This window comes from Emys orbicularis, chromosome 15, assembly GCF_028017835.1.
Source record: "Emys orbicularis isolate rEmyOrb1 chromosome 15, rEmyOrb1.hap1, whole genome shotgun sequence".
Lineage (NCBI taxonomy): Eukaryota > Metazoa > Chordata > Testudines > Emydidae > Emys > Emys orbicularis.
In genome coordinates, this window is record NC_088697.1 from 21862063 (window position 1) to 21876859 (window position 14797).

Below are 14797 nucleotides of genomic sequence, written 5' to 3' on the forward strand. Positions count from 1 at the left end.
GGCTGGTGGGTCTTGCCCACATGCTCCAGGTCTAACTGATCACAATATTTGGGGTCGGGAAGGAATTTTCTCTTAGGTCAGATTGGCAGAGATCCTGGGGGCTTTTTGCTTTTCTCTGCAGCATGGGGCAGGGGTCCTTTGCTAGTTTGCACTAGAATAAATGGTGGACGCTCTGTAACTTGAAGTCTTTAAATCATGATTTGAGGATTTCAGTAGCTCAGCTAGAGGTTATGGGCCTATTGCAGGAGTCACTGGGTGAGGTTCTATCGCCTGCGATATTCAGGAGGGCAAATTAGATGATCATGATGGTCCCTTCTTGCCTTAAAGTCTATGAGTCTAAGTCTCTCATCTGGCACAACCCTACTTGTCGTAGCAGACAAGGCTCAAGGTGGTATGGCCACAGATAAATATAATTAAGTAGGTCCAAAGGATAGAAATGCTACTACACTCTACAACAGGCACCCTGTGAACACTACGTCATGTCAACTCTGAGTGCCATAGGAACGTACTGTGAACATCACTGCTAGGGAGGAGGGGTGGACGTGGTGTAGCACAGCATCTCATTTAGGAGGCTCTCAAACTCTGCAGCCACTATAGCTGTGGTAGGGTTGGAGAGTTCTCATTCCACTAAGGAGCACAGTGAAAGAGACCTGATGCCCTCCTGACTCACAGTGACTCAACTCAGTGCTGTGTGTTATCCACTGCTTAAACGAATGGCCTTGCCCAGCCTTTCGCAGATCTTAAAGTCAGAAGGGACTATCATCATTATCTAGTCTGACCTCCTGCGCAGAACTTCAACCAGGAATTCCTCATCAAGTTCAGCAATTTGTGGGAATTTACCAACCAAACCGGGATTTGAACCTTGGATCCTCAGATTGAAAGTCTCCCCTGACTGAGCATTCAGGGCTCGTAGCTGGATGCATTCCTCCTTGCAGCGCTCTCTTTCTTCTCCCCTTACTGCTGAGCTTTGTCAGGACATCTCTTGAGCTTAGATGCCCTTGGCTTCCCATTCCATGGCTTTCATCTTACTCAAATTTCTCTAGTTGTTTTGTAAGCAGTTAATATAACAATCAATTATTTTTCTTAAGCTATTGGAATCTTCCATCCCAGAATATTTATTGGAATTTGTCAGGGAGGAGAATGTGGGGTTTGGGGCATTCTGCTTCTCGCTCCCAACATCCCTTCCTCTTCTGAACTGGTTCAGAGAAACAGAAAAGCAGCTCTGCTGTGTAACAAATGTAAATTCAACACACAGTTTGGTTTTGCTGCTGCCTAGAGAGGTGGAGACTGGGAGTTGGATATGAAAATAAACAGGGCACAATTTTATGTCCTAGTGTCTTACTCCCAGCTTCACCACTCCCATTAGTTTGCTGGATCGGGCAAACTTTGAACATGAAAATATCATCATATTTCAATTCAGTTGACAATTAACTTGCACAAGAGAGAGACCCTCTGTATTTCCCCTGAGGCCCCATCTACACTAGGATTTTCCCTTAAAATTTCCCACTATGGCTAACAGGTTAATCTCCCTTGGTAATAGCAATGGTAGGGCACTAATGTAGCTAGGCCACCTGTGGTTTAACCCCTGTGTCATGAGCAGGCTTGGATAATATGGTGGTTAGAACATGGGCTCCCACCTGCAGCACCAGCTACACTACTGCCCCCAATGTTGCTACCACTGATGGAGCTGAACTGCTGTCAGCAATGGGAAATTTTAAAGGAAAAAGGCTAGTACAGACCAGTGTAATGAGTGTGATCATTTTAACAATATGCAGAAATCCAACCACCTGCCAATTGAGTATTATTAGAGCCTTTCTTGCTGGGTGAGGGAAATAATCACTGGCTGTGTGATTTGCGATTTCAGGACTTGCTGAATTTTTCCAGCAAGGGGCAGTTTGATGAGGCTGGACAAGCCACACTGAATGGGCTGGAACAGCAGGAGCAGACCCCAGTGCCACCAGAGACGCAGTCGCCACTGGATCAACAGCCAGAAGGCCATCCAATGCAACTCCAGCAGCAGCATGATGAGAGCCCGGTGCCTACGCAGAGCACCATGACAGCAGATGACATGCGGCGAGCAAAGCGCATTCGGGTAAGTGAAGATGATGGTGGCCCATGCCCTCTCCTGCCCTCTCACTTTGCTTTAGCCAGTGGAAGGCTTGGTTGGCCAGTCAGGCAACAGCTGGTCTTTTTCTCCAGTGTGGTGTCCGTCTTCAAATCCCAAACACAGCATCTCAAGCTCAGAAAACTCCCTCGCTCAGAAAGTAAGACAAACCTAATACAAAGAGTTAGTGTGTCATGAGATGCTAGTGTGATTTGGTCACCAGTTGGAGCTGGTTCAATTCCAGCACAATAATTCTTTCATAGAAACATAGTCCATCCAAGTTGGCAGGCAGGAGCGCTCCGGACAGCCGTCCAAATCATGGTGCTGTGGCATGGACTAATGGCCTGTTCAGAACACCATCTGCGTGTCTCGCAGATCTGTTGGCTTTAGAAGTCATTGCCAAAGAGGCATTGTGTCCATTCATTCCTATGATGATGATGATGAAGATGAAGATTTGTAATGATAAAATTATTTCTTGGAGTAGGAAACCTCCTCCCTTTATGAGGGTAAAAGCCTGTGCTGAGAACTTTACATACCAACAGCAAACACTTTGAACCTGTGCTTAGTGGCAGCTGAGAAAGCTGCTTTTTCCACCATGTGTGGGAGGGAAATGATTCAGGCAAATAATCCTCCAAGCCATGTAATTGTGAGATTGGTTTATTTAGCCTAAAATCTTTTTTTCCCTCCTCCATGTGTAAAATTTTGATTACAGAAGGAAACAGCTGCAAACAAGTTGAGACTTCATTTTTAGGGGATGAGAGAAAGAGAGAGAGGATTAAAAAAGGAGACAATGAATGATTCTTATGGGGGACACTGAGCCAGATTTTACTCTCAGTGTACACCAATGTCTATGTGACAGCATTGATGGTGTTACTTAACAGATACAGTGACTTAACTAAGAGCAGAATTTGGCCAAGTCACACTAAAAATGCATGAGTGTGAAACTTATTAAATGCTTGGCATCTACGAGTCACTGTTCTGTGAAGTGGTCTTTCTTTTGATCTTCCTCTCTGTTGAAAACACTAGACTAGTAATGGTGTGTTTATGTAAGTCCACCAGACAGCTGTAACCCAAGAACACTGGGAACATGGCTGGTAGGAGCAGACAGTGGTGGTCAAACTATTATAGAGTAAGGAGCCAGCTGCTGAAGCTCTGACAATAAATAGCATTGGACCAGTTCCCAAGTATGCAAAATGAATCATAAGATAGTACAACTTCTGTCCTAAAAAGTGCAGCCATGGGTGTGATGGGGAGAGGTGGTTTCATTGGATTTCTTTAATTACTGGATTTAAAAAGGTCTGAAGGTCTCACTCTTGGTTTGGAGGTAACGGGGAAAAGATTGACTTGGTTTGTCTCATGCATTAGCCTGTTTCCTGGAAACTTGAGTTTGGGTCACAAGTGAGATGAGTGTGGTGGTGATTTATTCCTCAGTGACATGTTTGTATCACAGATCTCCTCCCTCAGCTCTCCTTGCAGATTGGCACATTTGACAACCCTTGATTAGCAGAGCCCTAGAGATGTATGGTTCTTCAAAGCAGAGGTTCTTCAACTCAAGGGGGCATTGGAAGAACTGCATGTGGGATGGTTGCATAGAGCCTGCCTAGGTTATGTTAGACTGTGAGCAGTTCTGTCATTCAACCTTAGATTTTAACCATGAAAATTCATACCGTACTGTGACAGTTAGTCAGAACTTACTCTTCCAATGTGTGCGTGCAATCCACTGTGCCCTGTTATCACAGCGTGTGACTAGGAAATGTCATAAACCAGCAAAGGGAAGCCCAAGTTATGGTTTCAAATATGTAAAATGTCATTTATTTTTAAAGAACGGGTACAAAATTTGTGGCTACCCATTGGGACCTGGAACTAGGTAGCTGTAAGTCACCCTGATTACTTAGATAGGATTTCTTACTCAACAGCAATAACTTGGTGCTTGTCTTGACCTGACAGTTGAGAAACTATATAAGAGACATGAAAGTAATTTTATTTTCATCAATCAAGCTTTGTGAACCTCTTCTACCTTTCTAATAAAGGAATAAAGCATGAGGTGATGGTAGGACTGCCCCTCTTCAGGCAAACAATTCCAGTCAAAGATTTAAAAGAAATAATTATTATGAAGAGGCCTTGTGTGATTTTTTCCAAGCCTTTATTAGGCACAAACCTCAGTTTTACTATGTCTCCTTCTGTTGCACTCTGAAATTAAACATAAAAAGGTATCCTGGAGTATGAGTAATATTAAAAAAATAATAAAGCTTTTACATATGTTCAGACATTTGCAACCTAGATGTTACTGAGGGTCTTGTTCAATGAATTGATGTTCTTTAGAAATGACATGATTCTTTTATATCTGCAACAAAGGGGAGCAATATTCTTTGTATTTTAAATAACAAAACTTCTGCATTACAATACACAGTAATAATAAACTAGCTCTTAATGGACGTTTACACTTGTACCATTGCATTAGTGTTTATATCATCCTGTAGGATGCAGGCTCTTGAGAAAAGCATAGTAACATAAACCTATGCGTATGCAAGGCTGACAATGTGTCCAGTAGAGGGCAGTATGCATGTAGGACTTGATCCAGCCCTTGGCTTCAGTGGGGGCTGGATCAGGTCCACACTGAAGGAAGTACATAGATATATCTGTCATTCCTCTCTTGAGTTTCTTGTTTATAGCTCTGGCATTGATTTGCCTTTGCAGTTCTAGAACTTGTTGCCTGAAGTAGACATGTGGAGGGACATCACCTTTTTGAATGCATTCCATGAAGTAAATAATTCTCTAGAGACATTTTCTGTTTCATTTACTTGTGCAACATCACATGGCGAAGATACAAAGCTGTCATAACACAGTGTTATAACAATCAATATAAATATAAGGCTTGCATTTGGAAAGCACCTGTCAAAATCAGGACCATCCTACATGTTTTGGGAAGGTACAAATCTACTTACCAAGAAGGCTACTATGTTTAGGCTCTAAGTCAGAGGGAATGGCTTAATGGTTTAAATTTCTAGTTTGAAACACCGAGATTCACTGGAACAATAGGTTCAAGTCCTGGTAGGGGGAGGGATAGCTCAGTGGTTTGAGCATTGGCCTGCTAAACCCAGGGTTGTGAGTTCAATCCTTGAGGGGGCCACTTAGGGATCAGGGGCAAAAATCAGTACTTGGTCCTGCTAGTGAAGGCAGGGGGCTGGACTTGATGACCTTTCAAGGTCCCTTCCAGTTCTAGGAGATAGGATATCTCCAAAAATTTCTGTAGAGTTCATGGAGTTTACTCTGCAGGAGACTTGAGATTAGAGCTTAAACACTGAGGTCCTGCCTTGTTTTGGGTGGACACTAAAGCCCCTATGGGACACTTTTTGTAAGAGTAGGGTGTGACAGACTGACAATATACTGGACAAACCTTATGGAATTAAGATAAACTTTATTGAATGAATTTAAACCTTATTGAATTAGGTTTAATACCTTTGGGGTCCATTGTATTAAAAATGTACTTTTTTATGTGTCATTGTGGAATCGCATGTAACTCCTCGAGGAGGAAGGGGATGCAAATGTAATTCCTCCGGTTATCAGCTCTGTGAAGCTCCCCCCCGGAAAGGTTTGGCTATACTAGTTCAAACTGGATTCTTCAGGGACCAACAGACAAAGAAACGACTTTGGGATAATTAGCCTGGTTTTACACAGGCCCAGGGCTTTCTTCCTGATCCCATAACTAGACAGGACCCCTGGCCCACAGCAGGTCCCAATCCTCAGGGAAGGGCTGGAAGAACTGGGCCTAACGAGGCACCATAAGACTGGGTGCTTGTTCTGAGATGAAGCTGTGATGAACTTGAAACCTTGGTGGGATGCTGAAGGACTGCTCCTGCAAGAGACCATTTTAGAGTTGGGGTGATCTCTGGTAGCCTATTAGCACGTGAGTAGGTTCTTTTATTGTTTGTAAGGTGTTTTGTCTGTAGTGCTATTACCTTAAGAATAAAAGAGGCTTGCATAAAAAGAGCTGTGTGGTAACTATACTCGTGGGCAGTCACACTGTTAGCCGTCTCTGAAGAGAAAGCCAGCAGGCCAGCTTGAGCAGCCTGTCTCTGCTGGGAATAACAGGGTGAAGGCAGGGAACTGTTCAGCCTGGAAATAGCCTCTCAGAAGGACATGAGATGCATGTCTCCCTTCAAGAGGAGTGACGGCCAGAGGAGCCAGTGGGTGCCCTTGCTGAAACATAGGCGGAGAATACAGGTGCAGTTGCCCTGAACTGTGACATAGGGGGTTACATCATTGTCCTTGGCTAAAATAAATGTTTCCTACCCACTGTTGTGCACCATCCAATATGTTTGTTAGTTGCCACTCTCTGGATGCATTTCAAAAATGGCTGTACTTACCTAGGCTTGATCCTGAAAGTTTCTCCGTGTGGATGAAGCCCTGCACTCATGCAGAACAGCTTGCAGGACAGAGGTGCAGTTTGTAAAGCACAATGGGATCCTTCAGGCTGAAAGACACAATGGAAATGTAAGAGATTATTAAATTCTGATGAGTATCGACCAGTAGGACAGCACTTAAATAAATAAATCACTACCCATTACTTCCCAGCAATCTGATCCTGGCATCCATAACCTCTTTATCTTCCCATAGCTACCACTTCTTGCCAGGCACATTTCATTCTCACTGAGACTCTGAAGGGTTCATTATATAATTTTTAATAAACATGCTATCTGAGAAAACATGAAAACCTTTAAGACACACTGTCTTTCTGCCTATCTGTGATTTTCATCTTCACTCTTACTCACATCTTAACTCCTTCTAGGCAGTTATTAACTGAAGGGCAAATCCTGAACTCCCTGCTTAGTTCTTACTGAGGCAAAACTCTCATTGGGAGTTTTGCCTGAGTGAAGAATGAGCTAGGACTTCCAGATCTGGCCCTGACTGATAATGACCCACAGGAGACTGATTTCTGCCAAAGCCAAGTCTTCTGTTTTACGGTCCATTTCATAACATAAATATTTTTCTCTCCCCCAATGCTGCCTGCTCAGTTGGAGCTGCAGGTAGGTTTGGTTTTTATCCTGTGTCTAACCTAATGGAACGAAACAAAATTGCCTGCCATGTCATTTTGTGCAACCTCTGCTTAATGTCTCCAGATGGAATCTGCGTTGTTGATGGTCTTGTGTTTGTTCTTTTGTATACAGATCATGCACAAAACGGAGTGTCATCCCAATAACTATGTGTTTGCATAGTTTCTCTTAGTCCCCTTCAGACTGATCCACTGCAAGGAATTAATAATAATTAGCTCTTTAAAAGATGTTTAAATGAATCATCCAAAACTTTAAGCTGGGTATTTAATGGGCTGTCCCTTTGCGGCCCCTGAACCTGATTCAGGTCTGTCTGGTGCACCTCTGTGTACCTGATTTTGGTAGTTTATGTTAGACTTCAGTGGCTTTAGTAGTCTGGCAGAGTGTGGACCATAACAATATATTTTACACCTTTCTGTCTAGTGCTTTTAACAGTTCCCACTTAGGAAATACCTAATATGGAGTTGCATGCAATTTGAAAGAAACATTTTCAAGTACCTTGGGGTTGACCCGCCTTAAAACTACCTTAAATTTGGTGGTCAGTCATATAGATTCATCTAAATATCTAGTTTTCGAGTGAATTAGCATTTCTTGTAATGACTATTAACAGGTATTGTGGTAATAAGCTCCATAGTAATGCCTCTAAATAAATAGTTTTTAAAAATGCAGCACTCAGTTGTTGATAAATATATTTCAACAACTACCACCACTTGTGCTGGACTCCCAAACGTTCATTGTTGAAACTTTTGGGGGTAAAATCCTGGACCCATTCAAGTCAAATGGGAGTTTTGTCATTGAGCCAGGATTTCACCCTGGGTTCTATAGCAATAATTAAAGAGACATTGGTCAACATAAAACTAATTTATAAACAAAATATCCCTTATCTATGTTACTAATAACAACTACAGATATTACAAGCGGGATAATTTTAAAAATCAGTTATACTTTTACTATTTGCTGTTTACTTACTTTGAATGTAAATGCAAAATATTATGTATTTATTTATATTTTAAAATGTGCTTAGCAAATATCTTTAAGCATACTTACATAAATAACACATTCATTAAATAACAAAATAACATACAAAAATTATGCACATCACTCAGTTTTGGCTGAGACTAGTCTGGTCAATATCACTTAAGTTTCCAGTCAGTTTCACTTTTCTGGTTCTCATGGCACTAGCACCTTACTGCAGTGTTTGAGTTTATAACATAGTGAAAGGGGAATGTTTAAATTCAAAACTAAATGGAAAACAAACAAGCAACCGCCCCCTCCCCCCCCCCCAACCAACCACAAAACCAACAACAACTAGAGAAACATATGTACTGATAATAGGTTTTGTAAATCCCCTTACTTTTTTCAAACTCTAAAGTATGGGTTTTTAACTAGTTGACAATAGTGCTTTAATTAACAAACTATCTCCAGAGCAGATCTGGCATAGTCATGATGTAATTATACATATAGGGTAGTATACAGGAAGTGCCATGCAGGATCAGGCACAGGGTCCAGCTAATCCAGTATTCTGTCTCGAATACAATATGAGTACCAGAAGTGTCAGAAGAAGGTGTAAAAATCCCACAGATGTGAGACAATCTGCCCCTACATTAGGTCTCATCCTGATTTCTAATAATTAAAGATTGGCTTACACCCAGCTCCATTAAACCATACGAAAAGGAAACAGGATGGATCCTGGAATTGGTAGCTGGGAATCAGAACCTTTCCCTCTTCTTGATCATCTATTCAAATTTGATGACCTTGGTCATCAAACCTGATCAGAAGAAACTGGAGAAGGGACTCGTCGCCATCTTATAGCTGCTTTTTGGCCTGCGTGAAATGGGTCTCAGTCCAGTTTCCAGTGAACAGGTGTTTACATCATTATTGGCCCACATTGATTGCCTCTGCTGAGACATTCATGAATATAAGGGGAGAAAAATCTGAATCAAGATGCCGTGGGCTGCTCTGAGAGTGGAATTTTGTTCTGAAATTAAAGCCAAGCCTGACTGCTTTTCTAAAAGGCTTTGTTCATTTCAGTTCTCAGTCACATCTTACATACTATCCCATCAAGGAAGAGCCTCATTGGCAGTGGGTGAGGAATCTGAATGATGTAGCTATCTATAAAATAAAATCCAATAAAAGATATTTCCTCCCCCACCTTCTAGCTATCTATGGTTTTCTTTAACTGCGGGTAGAGCTTTTGTAACACTGACGTACAACCATGCAGAGTGTGGCTTCATTGTTTCAAATTCTGCAATTCATTACACTTAGGCCAGGTCTACACTACCGCGGTAGTTCGACAGCTGGCAATCGAACTTCCGGGTTCGATTTATCGCGTCTGGTCTGGACGCGATAAATCGATCCTGGAAGCGCTCGCCGTCGACTGCGGTACTCCAGCTCGGCGAGAGGAGTACTGCGGAGTCGACGGGGAGCCTGCCTGCCGCGTGTGGACTGCGTCTGAACCGCGGTAAGTTCGAACTAAGGTATGTCGACTTCAGCTACGTTATTCACGTAGCTGAAGTTGCGTACCTTAGTTCGAATTGGGGGGTTAGTGTAGACCAGGCCTTAGAGTTGAAAAAGGAAAAGGACAGAAGTGATAAGAAAAGAAATATGATTTTTAAACTTCTAAGAGATAAACAGAGGAGAGTATAAAAGTCTCCAAAAGCTTGTTTATAGATCCTCATCTGGGGTAATGAGCATAGCCTCTTTGACATCAATGGAGCTATGGCAGCTTATTCTGGATGAGGATCTGGCCTTCTGTTTTGCCACTGTGATAAAGTATTTGGGTTAAATACATTAAGAAACAGTATTGGAGGAGATAGAAATTTGAATTGCATCTGTCTAGATTGTTTGACTTCCTGGTAAATCCCTGTCATTAGCAGAAAATTATGCATTTTTTTATTTCAAAGCACAAGTAAATTGTTATACAAACAATAGAAACATGTAAACCCAAGATTATGGGACAGATTGTATCACTGTGTAAGTGCACATAGGGAGTTACACCTGCTTACTCTAGGAGTGAATTTGGCTCAGTATTTCTTAAGAGAAATGGTTTTTTTAGCTGTTAGAGGTGGGGACTGTGAGTCAGCACTTCTGGGTTCTGTTTCTGCCTTTGTGTGACTTTCGGCAAATCACCTCACCTTTCTTTGCCTCGGTTCCTCCATCTGTAAAGGGGAGATAACAACACCTCCCAGGGACACTGTGAGGTGTAATTTCTCATATTTGCAAAGTGCCTTGAGATCCTTGGCTAAAAAGGGGAACAAAGAGGACCCCAGGGAATTACAGACCAGTAGGCCTAAATTTGATACCTAGAAAGATACTGGAACAAATTAGTAAACATTCAGTGTCTAACCACCTGGAGAATAAGAGGGTTATAAGGAATAGCCAGCATGGATTTGTCAAGAACAAATTCCAAACCAACCTATTTTCCTTCTTTGACGGGGTTACTGGCCTAGTGGAAGCAGTGATATATCTTGATTTTTAGTAAGGCTTTTGACACAGTCCGACATGACATTCTCATAAGCAAACTAGGGAAAGTGGTGTATATGAAATTTCTAGAAGGTGGGTGCACAACTGGTTGAAAGATCATACTCAAAGAGTAGTTATCAATGGTTCGCTGACAAACTGAGAGGGTGTGTCTGATTTGGTCCCTCAGGGGTCAGTTCTGTGTCTGGTACTGTTCAATATTTTCATTAATGACTTGGATAATGGAGTGGAGAGTATCTTATAAAATTTGCAGATGACACCAAGCTGGGAGGTGTTGCAAGCACTTTGGAGGACAGGATCAGAATTCAAAATGACCGTGACAAATTGCAGAATTGATCTGAAATCAACAAGATGATGAAATTCAGTAAAAACAAGTGCAAAGTACTTCACTTAGAAAGGAAAAATCAAATGCATAATGGCAAAATGGGGAAAAACTGGCTAGGTGGTACTACTGCTGAATCGGGGGGTTATAGTGCATCACAAATTGAATATGAATCAACAACGTGATGCAGTTGCAAAAAAGGCTATTATCATTCTGGGGGGTATTTTTAGGAGTGTTGCATGTAAGGCACTGGAGGTAATTGTCCTGCTCTACTCGGCACTGGTGAGGCCTCCCCTGAAGCATTGTGTCCAGCTCTGAGTGCAACACTAGGAAAGATGTGGACAAATTGGAGAGAGTCCAGAGGACAGCAACAAAAATGATAAAAGGTTTAGAAAAGCTGACCTTTGAGGAAAATTTAAAAAAACGGGGCATGTTTAGTCTTGAGAAAAGAAGACTGAGGGAGGACCTCATAACAGTCTTCAAATATGTTAAGGGCTGTTATAAAGAGAACGGTGATCAATTGTTCTCCATGCCTACTGAAGGTAGGACAAGAGGTAATGGGCTTAATCTGCAGCAAGGGAGATTTAGGTTAGAATTAGGAAAAACTTTCTAACTACAAGGGTAGTTAAACTCTGGAATAAGGTTCCAAGGAAGGCTGTGGAATCCCCAGCACTTGAGGATTTTAAGGACAGTTTGGACAAACACCTGACAGGGATGGTCTAGGGTTATTTGGTCTCTGCCTCAGTGTAGGGGGCTGGACTTGATGACTTCTTGAGGTCCCTTCCAGCCCAATATGTCAATAATTCTATGAAAAGTGCTGTAGGATTTTGAGGTATTATTGTGTCTGAAAATAAAGACCAACCACCCCAAAATTTGACTCAGTAACAGAGTAACATGCCCCCAGTATAAGAGTATCAGAGGGGTAGCCGTGTTAGTCTGGATCTGTAAAAAGCGACAAAGAGTCCTGTGGCACCTTATAGACTAACAGACGTATTGGAGCATAAGGTGCCACAGGACTCAGTCGCTTTTTACAGTATAAGAGTGACTCCCAACTCCAGTGAAGTCCATTATAAGGCACTCGGGATTTCAGCTAAATTAATCACTGGTGTCGCTGAACATTCCAAAATCTTCTGATTGTGACTAGAAATTTTCCTTATGTCATGGGATGGTGTCTGAGATTACATGGGAAAAGGGAAATGTGTGTGTGTGTATATATATATATATATATATATATAGTGTTTTGTCATTTTCTATAAACAGTTGCTGTTACGTTTCGCTTTTACTAGAAAGAGTGGACGGTTTCCTCCTTTACAGTTTAGACAGTGGCGAGAACCATTCAGATTCTCTTCATGTGTCTGTAGCCCAGTACTCCAGAATAACTTCCGAGGTGCCTTCTAATTCTGACAGAGCAGCTTTGAGCCCTGCTTCATCAGTATCTGCTGTTTGACACTGACTCAAGAGTAGCAGCGCATGCCATGCTAATAACGAGCATGTTCAAACACAGTAACTAGCAGCATTCTAGCCTTGTTTCCCTGACTAGCATGGATGTGGATTTAAAAAAAACAAAAATCAGAGAAGCTGAGTGGAAAGGAGACAACAGTAAACACTGGAAGGGAGAGCCTGTCTTGAAAGAGTGTAAAAATTCCTTAGATTTCAATAGCACCGCGAGAGAAATGGCTGAATCCCCAGACCATTTCAGTCCTCTGCACTGTAATATGGGATTTCATATTTGTCAATGTAGTCTGCTCCCATATGCACTGCCAGCCAGCATAAAAAGTCCCTGGCCACTACTGAAATGCAGGCCCACTGGGCAACCAACTATTTCCACAGGTTGCAAGTCCAGCTGTGACTGCTCCTACAGCAGCCAGAGCAGGGATCAGGAGCTGAGCAGGTCTTCGCTGGATTTGTCTAATCTAGAAAGCAGGAGAAGGAAAGAAACAGCAGTTGTTAAATGTTATAGGAAAACTAGATCAAAGGAAAACAGACACTGAAAGGGGGCGAGAGAGAGAGAAGAAAAGATATACGGTAGAAAGAGAGAACGAAAGAAAGAAATGGAGTGAAGGAAAAGGGAAAGAGAAGGAAGAACAATAGCAGGAGATACATAGTAAGTTAATTTAAAAATATATATTTAATAGAGTTTAATGTCTAAACATTGTAATAAATAAAAATGCAATTAATGCTTGATTAGATATAATCAAATACCTTTGATTGCCCCACAAAATTCTACCAAAGCTCTTACCAGAACTCTGTATGTGTTTCTCTGTGAGTGTGTTCACTTCTCTACTTCACTCACAAACACACACACAGTGTGCGTTTAAGGGTAGAATTGTGTGGGTTCCCCACAAGATATTACGTGTTGCTCTTGAAGCTGCCTATCTGGCCCTGCTGTAATGTTTTTAAAACTCCCATTCCTCTTTTTTAATAATACTGAGAAGGTTTAGGTTAGCACAGAGATCCACTTGATCCAGCGTTATTAGTTTGGGGCCATGCTAAACCACTGCTGCAGATCTCTCTGATGCTCCTTGGTGCAGAAACCGACCCCCCAAAAGGCTGCAGATTCCCAGAGGCTCTGCTAACAGACAATGCGTATGAGTAATTGGGAGATGCCTCAATGTGGTGGCTAATCTACAAATATAAATACCCAGAACCTTGTCCTGAGAGATCAGCTACGATGTCCAACACCTCTCAGGCTCAAGCCCACCCTGGAAAGGGAAGAGTGAGTTTATGTTACAGAAAAATTATGTGTCAAAATGTGTTTAGAGCAGGGCACGGGGACTCAGGACTCCTGAGTTCTGTTCCTGGCTCTGCTACAGTCTCACTGTGTGACCTTAGGCAAGTCTTGAAACCGCTCTCTGCCTCAGTTTCTCCATCTGTAGAATGGAGATAATACATTTCTACCTCAAAGGAGTCTTTTGAGATTTAACTGCTCAATATCTTGGCTCACTTAAATTTGACAATACTTGTATGTAAAGTCTGTATGTGATAATAAACACTGAACTTCTTTTTTGGGTGTGTCTTTCAGAATGCAGCTCTTCAGCATCTGTTCATCCGAAAGTCCTTCCGTCCCTTCAAATGCCTGCAGTGTGGGAAGGCGTTCCGGGAGAAGGACAAGCTGGATCAGCACCTGCGATTCCATGGGCGGGAGGGGAACTGCCCTCTGACCTGCGACATCTGCAATAAGGGTTTTATCAACAGCGGCGCTCTGGAGAGTCACATGAAGTTCCACTTGGACCAGAAAACATATTCCTGTATTTTCTGTCCTGAGTCTTTTGACCGCTTGGACCTGCTCAAAGATCACGTGGCAATCCACGTCAATGATGGCTATTTCACCTGCCCTACCTGTAAAAAACGCTTTCCCGATTTTATCCAGGTGAGTGCCGTGCTGACCACAAGCAATGGCTTCCAGGTCTTTGGCATGTGTAATGCTTCTCAGGACTGTTTCCATTCAGGCCAGCTTATGCTGTAAGTCTGTATGCTCTTACAAGCTAAGCAGGATCGGTTTGTGGATGGGAAAACTGACAGCATTGCAGGAAGTGGTAACGTTCATTTTGTAGATGGCACTTTTCCCTTTCGGTCAGTAGTGACCCAATACCCCAGCATGGTGTAGTGTGGTTGGTGCAGTCTTTTGGACAACATGAAACAGAATTCTTGATCGTACAGGGTTGTTTGAGATGCATGGCACAACAGGTTTTTCCCTCTTGCTGGATGCAGCAGACATCAGAATGTACACTTGTCCCTAACTACTAAATTTACATATTAAAATGCGTTATATATTTAAAATCCCATGGCCTTTTTTGCAAGAGTAATGCTGTTGACTCCAGGGCAGTAATTCAGAGCATT

The 14797-nt window shown here is 42.2% G+C and overlaps 1 protein-coding gene across 9 annotated transcripts in view; it reads left to right on the forward strand.

Moving 5' to 3' along the window:
* PRDM10 (PR/SET domain 10) overlaps nt 1-14797 on the forward strand; it is a 55561-nt gene that overhangs the window by 21861 nt on the left and 18903 nt on the right. For 4 of the 9 annotated variants that reach the window (XM_065416990.1, XM_065416991.1, XM_065416997.1 and 1 more), the window contains 2 exons: nt 1865-2092; nt 13980-14327. In XM_065416990.1, the coding sequence (XP_065273062.1) occupies nt 1865-2092; nt 13980-14327 (576 nt within the window). Of the gene's footprint in view, nt 1-1864; nt 2093-7119; nt 7132-13979; nt 14328-14797 lie in introns of all 9 variants that reach the window. The other 5 variants (XM_065416992.1, XM_065416994.1, XM_065416995.1 and 2 more) reach the window with 2 other exon arrangements.